Source organism: Epinephelus moara, chromosome 18 (assembly GCF_006386435.1).
Source record: "Epinephelus moara isolate mb chromosome 18, YSFRI_EMoa_1.0, whole genome shotgun sequence".
Classification (NCBI taxonomy): domain Eukaryota; kingdom Metazoa; phylum Chordata; class Actinopteri; order Perciformes; family Serranidae; genus Epinephelus; species Epinephelus moara.
Window position 1 is genome coordinate 39314183 of NC_065523.1, and position 13954 is coordinate 39328136.

At 45.6% G+C, this 13954-nt stretch overlaps 1 protein-coding gene across 4 annotated transcripts in view; it reads right to left on the reverse strand.

The window, feature by feature from the left end:
- Positions 1–13954, reverse strand: part of tanc2a (tetratricopeptide repeat, ankyrin repeat and coiled-coil containing 2a) — a 49499-nt gene that overhangs the window by 21188 nt on the left and 14357 nt on the right. For 2 of the 4 annotated variants that reach the window (XM_050068405.1, XM_050068407.1), the window contains 7 exons: positions 11927–12054; positions 11683–11784; positions 4933–5072; positions 4640–4805; positions 4232–4555; positions 1705–1830; positions 1343–1609 (listed from right to left, as the gene is read on the reverse strand). In XM_050068405.1, coding sequence (XP_049924362.1) covers positions 1343–1609; positions 1705–1830; positions 4232–4555; positions 4640–4805; positions 4933–5072; positions 11683–11784; positions 11927–11990 — 1189 coding nt within the window. In that variant the 5' untranslated portion in view covers positions 11991–12054. Of the gene's footprint in view, positions 1–1342; positions 1610–1704; positions 1831–3770; positions 3828–4231; positions 4556–4639; positions 4806–4932; positions 5073–8701; positions 9644–11682; positions 11785–11926; positions 12055–13954 lie in introns of those variants that run through there. The other 2 variants (XM_050068404.1, XM_050068408.1) reach the window with 2 other exon arrangements.

Sequence of the window (13954 nt, forward strand, 5' to 3'; positions counted from 1 at the left end):
GCAACCTCGATCTTTGACCCTTAACCACCAAAATCTACTCACTTCAACCTCGAGTCCGAGTCAAACCTTTGTGCCAAATTTGAAGAAATGCCCTCACATTGTTCTTGAGATATCACATTCAAAAATGAGACAGTGACCTTTGACCACAAAATTCTAATCAGTTTATTCTTCAGTCCAAGTGGACATTTGTGTTAAAATTGAAGACATTCTCTTGAGGCGTTCTTGGGATGTCATGTTCACTGAACAGGACGAACAACCTGAAAACACGCTGCCTCTGGTCACGGCTATCACCAACATGGAGCCATAAAAACACAAACCATCTCTCTCAGTCTGCTGCCTTCTTCATTCTCAGCTGAATCTCAATCGTATTTTCTCCACTGTCTGATGTAGTATTTTTTGGCGGCTGTTTCAGTCTGGTTGCTGGTCCTGAGTCTGTCTAGTTTTATTGGACTCTGTGTGATGACTCAGCTCTGTCTTAGAGAACGAATACAGTCGTCTTCATGACTCAAGAACTCACTGGGGGTCTTTTAACAAACATGTGATACGAGTTCCTGCCAACAGTTTACTGCTGCGTGTCGCCTTCAGGCACCGACTGAGAGCTTGGTAAACTGTGTGATACTGAAATCTAACGATAAAACATTTCTGAAACCACACTGGGACTCTTTGTTTTACTGCGTTACTGGAATGTCTTCTGGTTTCTGGAGCTAAATTTTTGTGCATGAGCTGAATGAACCATGAAAAGTCATGCTGCTTTGGTAGGATAGTTGAAAGACATGACTACATTACCATTTGTTAATAAGTCACGCTGTGTTACCTCGAATTCATGAAGAAAACTTCCTGAAAGTCTCATTTATGAGAGGAAATAACTCTCCATAGCAGCAGACGGTGGTGGTCGCATTCAAAAAGGGAAACAGGAAGACCGACAGGACTGATTCAAGACGATACTTAGACAGTTAGCACGTTAACAAAACAACCCAAAGTTTAAAGAACCGTATATTTACCGTGTACTAGTGAACACAATTACGAACCGTTTCTGCCATAGGAATTCAGTGACTAAAGAAAAATATTTTTACCTAATATAACAAATTTGGGTCCATCTCACGCTCTTGACTTAAATTGTTTGTTTACTTTCCTCACTTCCAATTTTCTTCTCTGCACTGAGCTGAACTGAGAGTTTTTTCCTGGAGTATAATCCCTCTCACCTGGCTAACGTGACAAGATCAGATCAGCTGACGGGACATAAAACCTGAAACCTTCTGATAAACAGTCGGAGTTGGGCTGCGTGTTTAGATCTTTGAACCCGATCTGTTCGACAGAATATCTAAAGTCTCTCTTTACTTACGTTTGGGCATCGTCTGGCTGCTTTCGGCGGTGGGCCACAAGCGGTTTCCATGACAACTGAGAGCCACCAGACGGGCGATGATGGCCGTTTTGCCGAAGCCCATGTTGCCGACGATCACCACGCCCCGACTGGTCGCTGGGTCGCCGCTGTGAAGACAGGCATCCACTTCCTGGAAAAGCCACTCCCTGCCAGTGAACAGCCAATCAGACGAGAGACCGGAAACCTCAAAGTGGAGCGGCTTCAGGTTGAGAGAGGGAGTGAAACGAACTGCGGGAGGAGAGGAAGAGGAGGAAGAAGAGGAGAGCATTGTGATTCTGTTTGTGTGTTTAAAAAGTTGCCTACATTCATGTGTGTGTGTTTACCTCTGTGGTCCTGCTGACTACGACTCCCAGAATTCTGTCTGGGCATCCTGAGGGACGTCCTCGACGGGATGTGTCTCTGCTGCTCATCCAGATAGGCCAGGTCTTCAAGGTGGGCGGAGCTAGTGGCTGCAGAGAGAAGACAGACATTTAGAGAACTGTCCAGCCCCCTGGTGGCACGCTGCAGGATAAAAATGTTTTCCGAAAGATGGTTTCGGTCACTTTCAGTAGCACTCGTCACGCTGATGTTCAAGTGTTCGTTTTTCTTATAAGTTTGCTTTTAATTTGTTATTTGATGCTGTGTGAGCCAATTTGTGTGCTCACAATCAGTGGCGCTGCTCGTGATTGGTCAGACACGTGTATGTGTGAAAACTCGATACAGCTGAGACTGAATTAGGAGGTTTTTTTGGGTCCATGAACGCAGCACAGACATAACTCTGAGGGGTGTTTGGTTCCTCAGTGGCAGATTGTTGAGTTTGAGTCAGGCGGTTTTATCGATCAGAGCTCATCAGTGGATCAGAGGAGCAGCTGCTGCAGAGGCCAGTGAAAGCAAACTTTCTGTTGCTGCAGTTACACAGGTTACACCCAGCACTCAACTGCAAGACATGCAGTTTCCATGGGAACGCAGACAGTTTCATGTTTAAAGTAGGTTGGAAAAACGATGGACAACACTAAAATGAGAGCGCTGAGTGCTGTATTTCTATATGAAGTAACAAACAGTTAAGCTTGTGTTTCACTGGGTTGTTTTGTTCTGGTTTCTCCGCTTTGGACTGGTTCACTTCTTACCTCTCTGGGAGGACACAGTTCGTCAGATTGGGAACTGCAAGGTCCCAAACCCTCCCCGTTACATGTGGTGTCCCTCAAGGATCTGTCCTTGGCCCACTTCTATTCATTATATACATGCTCCCCCTTGGCTGTGTCATCTGACAGTGCGGGATTTCTTTCCACTCATACGCCGATGACACTCAGCTGTATCTCAGGACTGACCCAACCCCTTCAACTGCTCTACCATCTTCATCTTCACCTCTGTCCATACTCACCAACTGCCTGGAGGAGATAAAAGCATGGATGAGTCGTAACTTCCTCCAACTCAACTGTTCCAAATCCGAAGCCATACTTATTGGCACCCCTCATCAGGTCCAGTCATCTTCTATAACCACCATCACCTTCTCCGGCCAGAACATCCCCCTTTCATCTACAGCTACCGACCTTGGCATGAGACTGGACCCTCACCTAACATTTGAGAATCACATTAAATATCTGTGTAAATCCTGCTTTTTTCACCTTAAGAACATCGCTAAACTCCGTCCCTCTCTCACCCTCTCTGATGTAGAGAAACTAGTCCATGCCTTTTTCTCCTCCAGGCTCGATTACTGCAACGCCCTTCTAATGGGAGTTCCTGGCAAAAGTCTGCAAAAATTACAACTTATTCAGAACAGTGCTGCTAGGATCCTCCTGAAAGTCAGAAAACATGAACACATCACACCCGTACTCCGCACATCATTATTATTATTATTTGGTTTCTGACTGATGAAGACAGTTGGGGAATAATTATACAAAATTATATGGCAACTTTCATGTTTTTCCCAAATGACATACAGATTTGAGGTGTTCTATGATCCTACATGACTTGAAGAATAACGCACACGGCTGCTGCAAATGGGAAAAGGAAAATCTCCCACAAAGAGCACGCCCCCCGGACCCCTGGGTTTGGTCTGACCCTGACTGTTTACAACCTGTGGCTCCGCCTCTGCTCAGGGGTCGAGCACAACAAATAAATCCACAACCTGTAGGAACCTCTGCATGAACACCTAACACATAAATATCTGAAAATACAACCACGAACAGGAGAACGTTAAAGTCACATTTTTCAAATTTTAAATGTTTTCTGATCCATCGTTCGTGAAGTCAAGAACAGGCAGGATCTGTAGGGTATCATCAGAGGAGAGCGGCGTCTTGACTTTAACTACGGCTGCTGATAAAAGCTAACGTGAAGCTAACAGCACAGACACAGGATGAGAACATTCAGTCGTCTTCAGCCTGAAGAATCAGAGCAAAAACACACCTACCCGAAGTTTGATCCAACCAAACCAGTTACAATCCTCTAACACCACCGAGAACGCCACAGCTGCTGCGCCTCGTATCCTGTGTGTGTGTGTGTGTGTGTGTGTGTGTGTGTGTGTGAGTGAGAGAAACGCCAAACATGTCACTTCCTTCCTTCTTATGACACACAGAGGGAGGAAAGGAGGGAAGGGAGGATGAGATGTGAACTGGTCGTTTACAGACACGGAGCTCATCATCGCCTCCATTTTATGTTTCTGTGTGTTTGCAGCTTAAACAGACCTGACTCTCGTTACGTGTCCACTGTGTGTCCACTGTGTGTCCACTGTGTGTCCACTGTGTGTCCACTGTGTGTCCACTGTCCAGCGTGGACACAGAATGGAATCAGCCTCACTATGTGACAGAGAGTGATGGATTTCCTTCCTAACAGGAAGTGTGTGAGAGCTCTGAGTCACACACACACACTTACCAGCCACTGAGTTCGGCCGGGGCATGAGGTAGAGAGGAATGGAGTGGGTGGAGCCTGACGAGCGGGCGGAGCCAGGGCCTCGGTCTGGGTGGAGTTTGTTGAGGCTGTAAGTGGAGGCGGCCATGACGTCCTCCGTGCTGTACAGGAAGCCATCTTTCACACTTCCTGCTGCCACCATAGAGGAAGAAGACGTGGAGGCCACCACCGGCCGGCCCCCCTGCTGCCACAGATTCAGGCTGCTGCCATGGTAACCGTCACCGGGACACTTGCCGCCGCCGTCGTCCCGCTCTGCGGCGGACTCGGCAGAGTAGCTGGTGAGTGTGGCTGAAAGAGAGGCGGAGTGTTAGCAGAATGATGGCGTGTGTGTGTGTGTGTGTGTGTGAAGAAGCTGCAGCTGCAGTGTGTCACCTATGATGCCGCTGTCTCTGCTCTCCAGCGTGGAGGTGGGGGAGGTGACGGAGGCGTGGTTGGAGGAGGCGTGCTTGTTGTTGCCGCCCTCTCCTCCAGCAGGAGGCTGCAGGGTGGAGCAGGGGGAGGTGCTGCTGCTCGCCAGGCTGGAGGACGGAGAGATCCTCTGTGGGAAAGACAAGAGAGATGAGCATCTGGGCTCCTGATGAGTCGGAGGATGGTGTCCTGGGGGATCTCCTCCCAGACCTGGATCAGTAAAACATCCTGGTTGTGTGTTTGTGTGAGTTGATCACCTGTCCATCATCCTGGGCGTGGTACGGCGACCCCGGCTCTCCACTGATGATCTTCTCCCCCAGCAGGAAGCCCAGCCTGGTCATCAGAGCGTCAGCCGCCTCGTCCACTGAGGGCGGTGGTCCTAACTCCTCATCCTCACCTGCAGAGCGGCAGAGAGAGGAGAAGAGGAAATGGGTTTGTCTCAAACACTTCAAATCTACCAAAACAGTCACAGGGAACAGAGAGAGCAGTTTTTAAGACCTAACACAAATCAGATCTTTGCACTCGAAACTTGTTTTATGCCAAAAAATTGAGTGTCTGGAAAGACTTTGTGATGTTTGGACGGAGCAATGATAGCTCATCTCAGTCTTTATGCTAAGCTAAAAGGTGAGAGTTAGATTTATGACTTTAAAAGACTGACAAACTAAAATGTGTGTCCTCAGCCCGTCTACAAACCCCTTTCCCTCCACCTTTCAGAAAACATGTTCACACAGGCTAATCTGACATTCTTCCTTTCATGAGGTCATGCGGGGAAATAACATCTCAAGCTAGGTGTTCGTTCCAGTAAAACAAAGACGCCGAAAGTACGAGGAGACCACGCCATCGCTCTGTCGTTGGCTGCACAAACGACCACAGAGGCCTTTTTTTACTTGCCATGTCCAAGGATCTGAAGACCCAGTGGATTCATTTTGTTTTTGACATAAATGTCCCCACAACAGATGCTAGGCAGCTAATGTGGGCGGTCACTGGGAATTTAATTCAAGGTCAAATTTACAAAAAACAAAACTGAAGAAAACAGGACTGAACAATTATGCGAGTGCTAATGTTAACTTGCTAGCTAACACTCTGCATTTTATGCCGGGTATATATTGGCAGAAATGTAATCTACTATAATCAATGTGCTTTTTCAATCAATTTAGATCCTTTTCAATTTGAAAAAACTTTAAAGTGCCACACGTCATCTCTGCTTTTTTCGTCATGATCACAACAACAAGTTTACAGGTGGTAAACAATGGAGGAGAAACTGGTGGTAGTGGTTGCTGGATACCCAGAGCTATACGACTTTACAAAGCACAGTTAGCACCATCTCAATAGAAAACAGCAGATAAGTGCAGTACTGTAAACGTCCATGATGGAGGAGAAGCTCCTGGACCAACTGGTGGTACTCCCCATGATCCAGCCTCTTTTTTAGGGTCTCATGTACCCACACAGATCTCTGTTTATCTGCTGACAGCCTCTCACCCTCAACCAGAGCTACAGACAGCACCCTCTGCCTCAACATGGCAGCAGCTACACACTGATTACTGCAGGATACAGAAACTGTAGACTGATGACACAGGAAGGTTAGGGTGAGGAGGTGATGGGGTGGTTGCCTGGCAACAATAAAAAGGCGCAACAAGTGTTTTTCACTATTGGCATTCAATTTAAAAAAAAAAAAAAAGGCAGTGGGGCATGCCTCATGTTTTGCAACCTGCAAAACACTTCCTGTGTGATCAGGGTCTTCGGGTGTTTTCACACTTGGTCCTTTTCAGCCCTCTAAATGGACTCAGTGAAGACTTGAAGGGAACTCAGACTGTGGCACACTTCACCTGTGACCTGTGAACACAAAGCGCTCCAGATTCACTTTGCTCTGTGTCGTTGTATTCAGCCATCTGGATCACATGATGCTGACCTGGGACGCTTGAATAAAACAGACAAACCCACGTTGGCCTGTAACGCTTGCAGGGACGCAGGACGAGGAGCGGTTTGGTCCACAGCAGATACTGCACGTCTCCAGATGTGGAAGGTAGAACACATCAAACAGGAACACTCAGGTTCTCCTCCAGTTTTAGTTCATCTGAAGGCGCGGGGCTTCATACCCACACAGCAGTGACACGTCAAAACTATATCAATGTATTTATTATATTAAGGCGAGAGTGTGAACTGGTCCACTTTTGGTCCACTTTCAGAGGACTGAGTTCAGTTCGTTTTAAAAGGACTTTATATGAAAACACTCAGAGTGAACGGGCGCTGTGAGACAGAAACCGAATCTGCAGTCTGACCATCGACTTCTCACAACATGAGATCTGTCCAATCAGAGGAGGTTATGAAAATAGAACAAAAGAATTGAAACACACATACACACACACACACACACACACACACACACCGAGGCATGAACTCAAACACAAAGCCCACTGGGAAGATTGTGTGTGGAACAGTAATTGATCTCCACGTTAATATATTCACTATCATGACCTAAATATGCCACGAGTAGACACACACACACACACACACACACACACACACACACACACACACACACACACACACACACACACACAGACTGTAAGCCACAGCAGTCTGTTTCTCCGACAGTCTGTAATTATACAGCTATAAACTGCTGACTGCTGGACTAGAGAAGCATCACACACACACACTGAGGAGACTGTGTGTGTGTGTGTGTGTGTGTGTGTGTCTGTGTGTCTGTGTGTGTCTGTGTGCAGTTGCACATACATGTGTGTGTGTGGTCAGTCAATGACAGGGTGTGTGAGTCATTTTTAGAAGAAGAAAAATAAAATGGAAAGATCAGATACAGAGACTTTTCCACTTTACTGATTCCTCCTCTCAGTCCCTCCCTTCCTTCCTTCCTTCCTTCCTTCCTTCCTTCCTTCCTTCCTTCTCCACCTCACATGCTGATTGTTCAGATAAGAACGCTGCAGGTTCAACCTCCTCCTCCTCCTATGACGGCGTCCTGCCTTCGAGTGTGAACAGCCATAAACACTCATGTTGTTTGTTGCCTCGTTCGCTTTAATCACACCTGTGTAGATGTTCCTCCTGTCGGGTCGTTTTCAGCTCTGAGGTCGGTTCAGAGGAACACAGAGTGGGAACATGACAGATGCGGCTGGGACGGAGTTAGGTGACGCAGAAATGTGTCGTGGTTTTCAACCACAAAAACAGCAGATGTGACTGAGACTTTAAAACCAACAGAAAAGCTAAAAATCAGAACCAAGAGACACCAAAGACTCTCTGACATCACTGAATTCATCTTTGACATTATGAGTCAACAACTGATGAACAGCAGAGACCACATATGATTCGTACATTTACTCACGTACCTGAGTACAATTTTAACATACTTTATCTCAGAGAGAACTACTGTACTTTTTACTGCTCTACACACAGCCTAATTTTTGTTTTGTTTATTTTTAAACCCATTTGTAACCAGGTAAGTCCCGTTGAGATAGCGCTGTACAGAGAAAACAGGAAGAAAATCTGTGACTGACAGGTGTTAGCATGTTAGCTGTTAGCTCGTCAGCTACAGTTGTTTACCAACTAGCCCTGGAACAAGCATGGATGAATTCCTCTGCGACACTTTCTGGTGCGACCAGACAACATCATTCAACAACCAAAGTGACTGACAAGAGAATTCAGGTACCGTTAGCCATTAGTAGGGCCGCCCCCCTAACAGCCGACCAGAAAGGTCATTAGTCGGCAAAATTTCATTGGTCGCTTAGTCATAGAAAAAAAGTTTTTGCTCAGCTCTAACAGACGGTTTAATCAGCGGTGCTCTGAACGGGAAAGCGTGTCACTAGACATCAGTGTCAGTTGAAAGTGTTGGTTATATGTTGACGACAGTGAGACTTCCTGGTTAAATAAAAGTAAAAATAAACAAATAAATAAAATCACACAAAATAACATTTTCATTAGTAAATACGAAAGAAGCCCCACAGGTTGACTCGACCCTGACAGAAACCTGTCGGCCTCAAAAACAAGGACCCTGCTACAGAGAGAGTCCTTCACTCTCACCTTCCTCCTCACTCCTTCCTCTTCCTCCTCTCTGAGATCCACCAGGACGATCCACCCATTCCCGACACAGCTCAGATCTCTCCTCATGCGACGCACAACAGCAGGTGTAAAACAACAACCGCCGCACGAGGGAAGAGGCGTGACTGACGACCCCTGCCGCCGTGACATGTCCGCCGCAGCTGCAGCCACTCGCCGGTCTCCACGGGTGACGGATGGAGGACCGCTTGTGCCGACACCACTTTGCTCTGGTGCGGGCGCACGCTTTCAAAATCGCCGCCGTGCAGTCCATGGCTAGCTGGCGGTGGCACTGTGATTGGTTCAGAGCGGTTCCATGTAGAGACGACAAATCAAAGAGCCGTTACCGAGAACAACAGACGAGATTCTTCAACTCAGCAGTTTGTTGAATCTCTGTCGTGCTGTTGGTCGTCTCCATCAAGCTTTATTGGTGGAAGTTTAACGCACATGACATCACTAACCAGTCCTGAGCTCCTCCTCCTCCAGAGGACACAAAGGAGAGAGGGAGAGGAAGATGAAGAAGGTACGAATAAAGAGATAAGAGAAGAAAAAACACTCGAGGAACTCCAACTTCTGAAGCCGAATGGCTGCAGTTAATAAGAACGGTCAAACGTACGAACACTGAGGTCAGACTCTTCATATGTTCAGTTAAACTCTGCCGTTACTTTCAGAGCTGAAACCAGAATCCACGAGTCTTCACACAGCAGATCAGGACCATGTAATCCTCTGCTTATTGTCCTTTGTTGCCCAAAAATGCAGCCCTCTTTCACTCACAGCCAGAGCCTCCCTAAAACCAGGCAGAAAGAGCAACAACAGCTGAAGCCTGAGGTGGAAAAAATAAATCTCCTCTCAGATGAAGTTTCTCTTCAGACGGAGGCTCGAGAAGTAAAGTTTCCAAGAGCTGAAGAGTTTTTCTTTCAGCCTCCATATCTGCTCTGAAAGACGACCTCCCTCGTCTGACTGCACTGCAAATCAAAACCTCCCCTCCTCCAACCCAACACACACACACACACACACACACACACACAGAGGAGGAGCTGAGCGCAGAGAGGAGTAATCAGTTACATGTCGAGGAAAGTTTGGACTGAAGAAAAACAGCCAGAGAGGAGATCCTGGAGGAAGACTTGGATGAAGGTCGGCAGACCAAAGAAATGCTGCAATTAAAGTGAAACTGCTTCTCCGAGAACAGAAGAGCGTCTCGCCACAAATCACAGTGAAGACGGAGGGTTATAATCCACCGTCGTCCAGAAAATGTGAAAAATGTTAGAAGAGAAGAAGCAAAGAAAAAGTCAGAGTTAAATGACGATTAAACGTTTCGCTGATGTTTTTAATCAACAGAAAAAGATCTTCTCAGTGACAACAGGAAACAGACAGAGACGGGGTCGGGGCCAAGACGCAAAGAGCTGGACTGAGATTTAAAGTCGTCCTGAGGTTTACAAAAACAGATAATAAGAGAGAAATCTGCTGGACACAAGCAGAGAGCAAGAGAGGAAGAGGTGAAGACGAGAATAACAACATTTCCCATTTTCAGGCTGAATGACAAACTGCATGAAAGCAGATTTATAGTTGTGTGTTAAGGTAGACTACATTGACATGATCAAATCTGTGCAGGCGAAACGCTATATGTCATCATAGATCGTTTCTCACGCTGGGGGGAAGCAGTTCCATCTAAAGATCTTGGTTCAGAAACTGTCATCAAGTTTCGGTCAAGAGAAGTCATTCAACGTTTTGGTGTCCCGTCAGAGATACGTTCAGACAATGGCTCCGCGTTTTTACTTAAAGTAGCCGAAGTTCTACAGCAACTACGAATCAAACAAAGACTTTCGGATCGAAAATAAACAAAATCTGTGCGAGCACGAAACTGAACTGGGTAGATGCTTTGCCTTTCGCACTGATGAGTTATCGCATGTACACTCACAGAAGCACTCAACTAACCAGCAAGGTCGACCTATCCCTACAAGGGACCCCCGCTAGAGCAACTGCAGATTGAGCTGAAAGACTTTATGAAGTAGCTAAATGCCGTCCATAGTTCAATCTATCTGCAGTAAAAAAGGAGAGAACCAAGTCTCGACCGAGTCGTTGAGAAACCAGTGTTGCCAGGTGATCAAGTGTACATCAAAGTCTTCCGAAGAAAGTGGCCCGAGCCAAGGAGAGAGGGACCCAACATGGCGGTGCAAGCAACTCCCACAGTGGTCCAGGTTGAAGGAAGCACAACGTGGAATCACCTGATTCACTGCATGAAAGTTCAAGGAAAGAGCAAAGGTCTGGATACATTATCCCCACAAATACGACATGCTAACGTTATTAGCACAAGCCTATGGCATTTTACATTGTATAAATTAGCCCTCGGCTAGCAGAGTTGGGTCGATTTCTGGTTTGTCCGGTCTGATGTACCGGCTTAAACCAGTTTGATTTATGCAAAATGGCTGAACTGATATTTGGAGGAGAGGAGAGGAGAGGAGAGGAGAGGATAGGATAGGATAGGATAGGAGAGGAGAGGAGAGGAGAGGAGAGGAGAGGAGAGGAGAGGAGAGGAGAGGAGGCAGCAACAAGCTCAGGTTACATTTCTGTGTTTTCTCTCTCTAAGAAGTCACAGAGGGCCGATCAGATTCAGGGTCAAAGGTCACCTCCCATCAGCCTCAGTGTAACAGGTCACAGCTGTGTGTCACACAGAGAGAGAGGAGACTCTGATCATGGTTCCTCCTCGTCCTCCTCCTCCTCCTAGATAGATAGATAGATAGATCGATCGACAAATAGATAGATAGATAGATAGATAGATAGATAGACAAATAGATAGATGATAGATAGATCGATAGATAGATAGATACATAGACAAATAGATAGATAGATAGATAGATCGATAGATAGATAGATAGATCGATAGATCGATAGATCGATAGATAGATAGATAGACAGATCGATAGATCGATAGATAGATAGATGAATGGACAGACAAAGAGTCCTACCAGGTCTTTTGGCCAGACGAAGGTTGAGGAGGGGAGACGAGGGAAGTGAACGAGTGAATCCCTCCATCATCCTGACCTCTGACCCCTCTGACTCTGGACCACCTGTTAACAGACAGACAGACAGACAGACAGACAGAAGGACGCTGTGTGAAACCATGGAAACCACCAGGAGAACATATCTGTGACCCGACACCGAATCTGTGTGAGCTGATCCTGACACACGACGACACTCAGACGTACTCACCTCCACCGCCGCTGTTCTTACGGCCTTTACCTCCCAGCAGCATCTTCAGGCTGTTTCTGAACATGACGGCTCACACACACACACACACACACACACACACACACACACACACGTCCTGTCAACACCCCCTGCAAACAGAAACAGAGGGAACAATCAGTATAATTTACTATCTGTTGGTGAACGAACTCACTGACAGATTCATCACATTCAGACAAACAGACATCACTGAAGATCATTTTTAAATCACTAATTAAAAAAATAAAATCAATCATGTCAGAAACATCTGAGTCTGTGAGCTTCACCTGAAAACACACTGTCCTACAGTTCAGGAGACGTCTGAGAGTCCATGAAGACGACAACGTGTAAACACCACAGTGTTACTGGCTGAAAACTGTCACAGCTGGTTTAAGTGTGATCCACAGGGTCGGTCAGCTGGTTGGTTATCGTTGGGTTCTTTCTGGTAGCGCTGCTAAAACGCTGTCTGAAGAAACTTTTTTTATTGCAGAGGCAAATTATAATTTTAATTTGAAATAAAAATAAACTGTTATTGAGTGTCAATATTTTTGGATTATTACTTGTTATTTTTTTTAATTATTATTCATTTCATTTTTATTATTATTATTTAGTATATTGTTGGATTATTACTTATGTTATCTATTTTATTATTACTTATTCTTTTTTAGGATTATCAATTATACTATTTTTTATTATTACTTATTTTATTTTTAATTGTTATTTACTTTTTATTATTATTCATTTTCTTTTTTCACAATTACTTATTTAATTTTTGGATTATTATTATTTTTTTAATTTATCTGTGATGTGACTGAGGTATTTTTCTGTTGGTTCTCACTTGTTTGTATCTTTAACCTGCACAGTTGTAGCTTTTAAAAATTTCATTGTGTTGCTACAGTAACAATAAAGGACTTCTTCTTCTTCTTCTTGTGTGAACAGATCAACAGTCAGCCCCCCCTCCTCTGATAAGTAAAGAACAGTCCCTAACCTGAACCTGAACCTTAACAGGCTGATGAAGACGTGAGGAGCGACCAAAATGTCCTCACTTCTCAAAAATGTCCTCACTCTGTCGGTAAAATATGTTTACATGGTCCTCACTATGTATCCTGTACAAGTAGACATACACACACACTCCCCCTCTCGTCTTTTACTACACTGTGACTTTTAAACACACCCAACTCGCTGGCTGGTAACGTTGTTGCTTGGCAACCGTCTGCCGTTGCTAAGCAATCCATTAATGAGTATGCGTATCAGAATGTCATCCTGTCTGTCCGCTAGTGTGTGTTCATGTGCTTGTGTGTGTGTGTGTGTGGGTGTGTGTGTGTGTGTGTGTGTTGTTTAATTTACATGTTTCTGAAACAACAACTGATGATGATGACTTAACGAAACATTCACAGCGTCTGACTGACCGGAGAATCCTTCACTCACACCACCAACCACAGCTTCATCTGAACCACACACACACACACACACACACACACACACACACACACACACACTGAGCGTCTGTAAGTGATGTTCTTCCTCCTCGTCTGTCACATCGAGCTGATTTAAAAACCATCAGAGTCGCAGCAGTGAGCAGATGGCAGATTAAAATAGTTCACACACTCACTTCCTGTTTCAAACTCACACAAGCTCACATTTTAGTGGAGTCAAATTTTTCCTTTTGAAACAGAAGAGAAACGTTACACAGCGTTTGATGACTCTGAACACAGAGACCGAACTGAGAACGTCCTGCAGATAAAGAGTCAGTTAAAGGGTCTCCACCAAACCCTTCAGAACCAGCAGTAAGCCTTCAGACATGGTACCTAGACCCTCGGTCTGTTCAGACAGTCCTCTTAAATGTGGGCGGGGTTGTTGTCACTCACTGCTCCGTCCAGCACTCGCTGTATTTCCTCATCAGCGGTGACACAGATGGAAGTCTGCACCTGGTTTATCGTCCACAGAACGAGGCTGCACGCCCACATTTTCACAACAAAATAGAACAGGCTGCAGTGAGAGTCTCTCTCCATG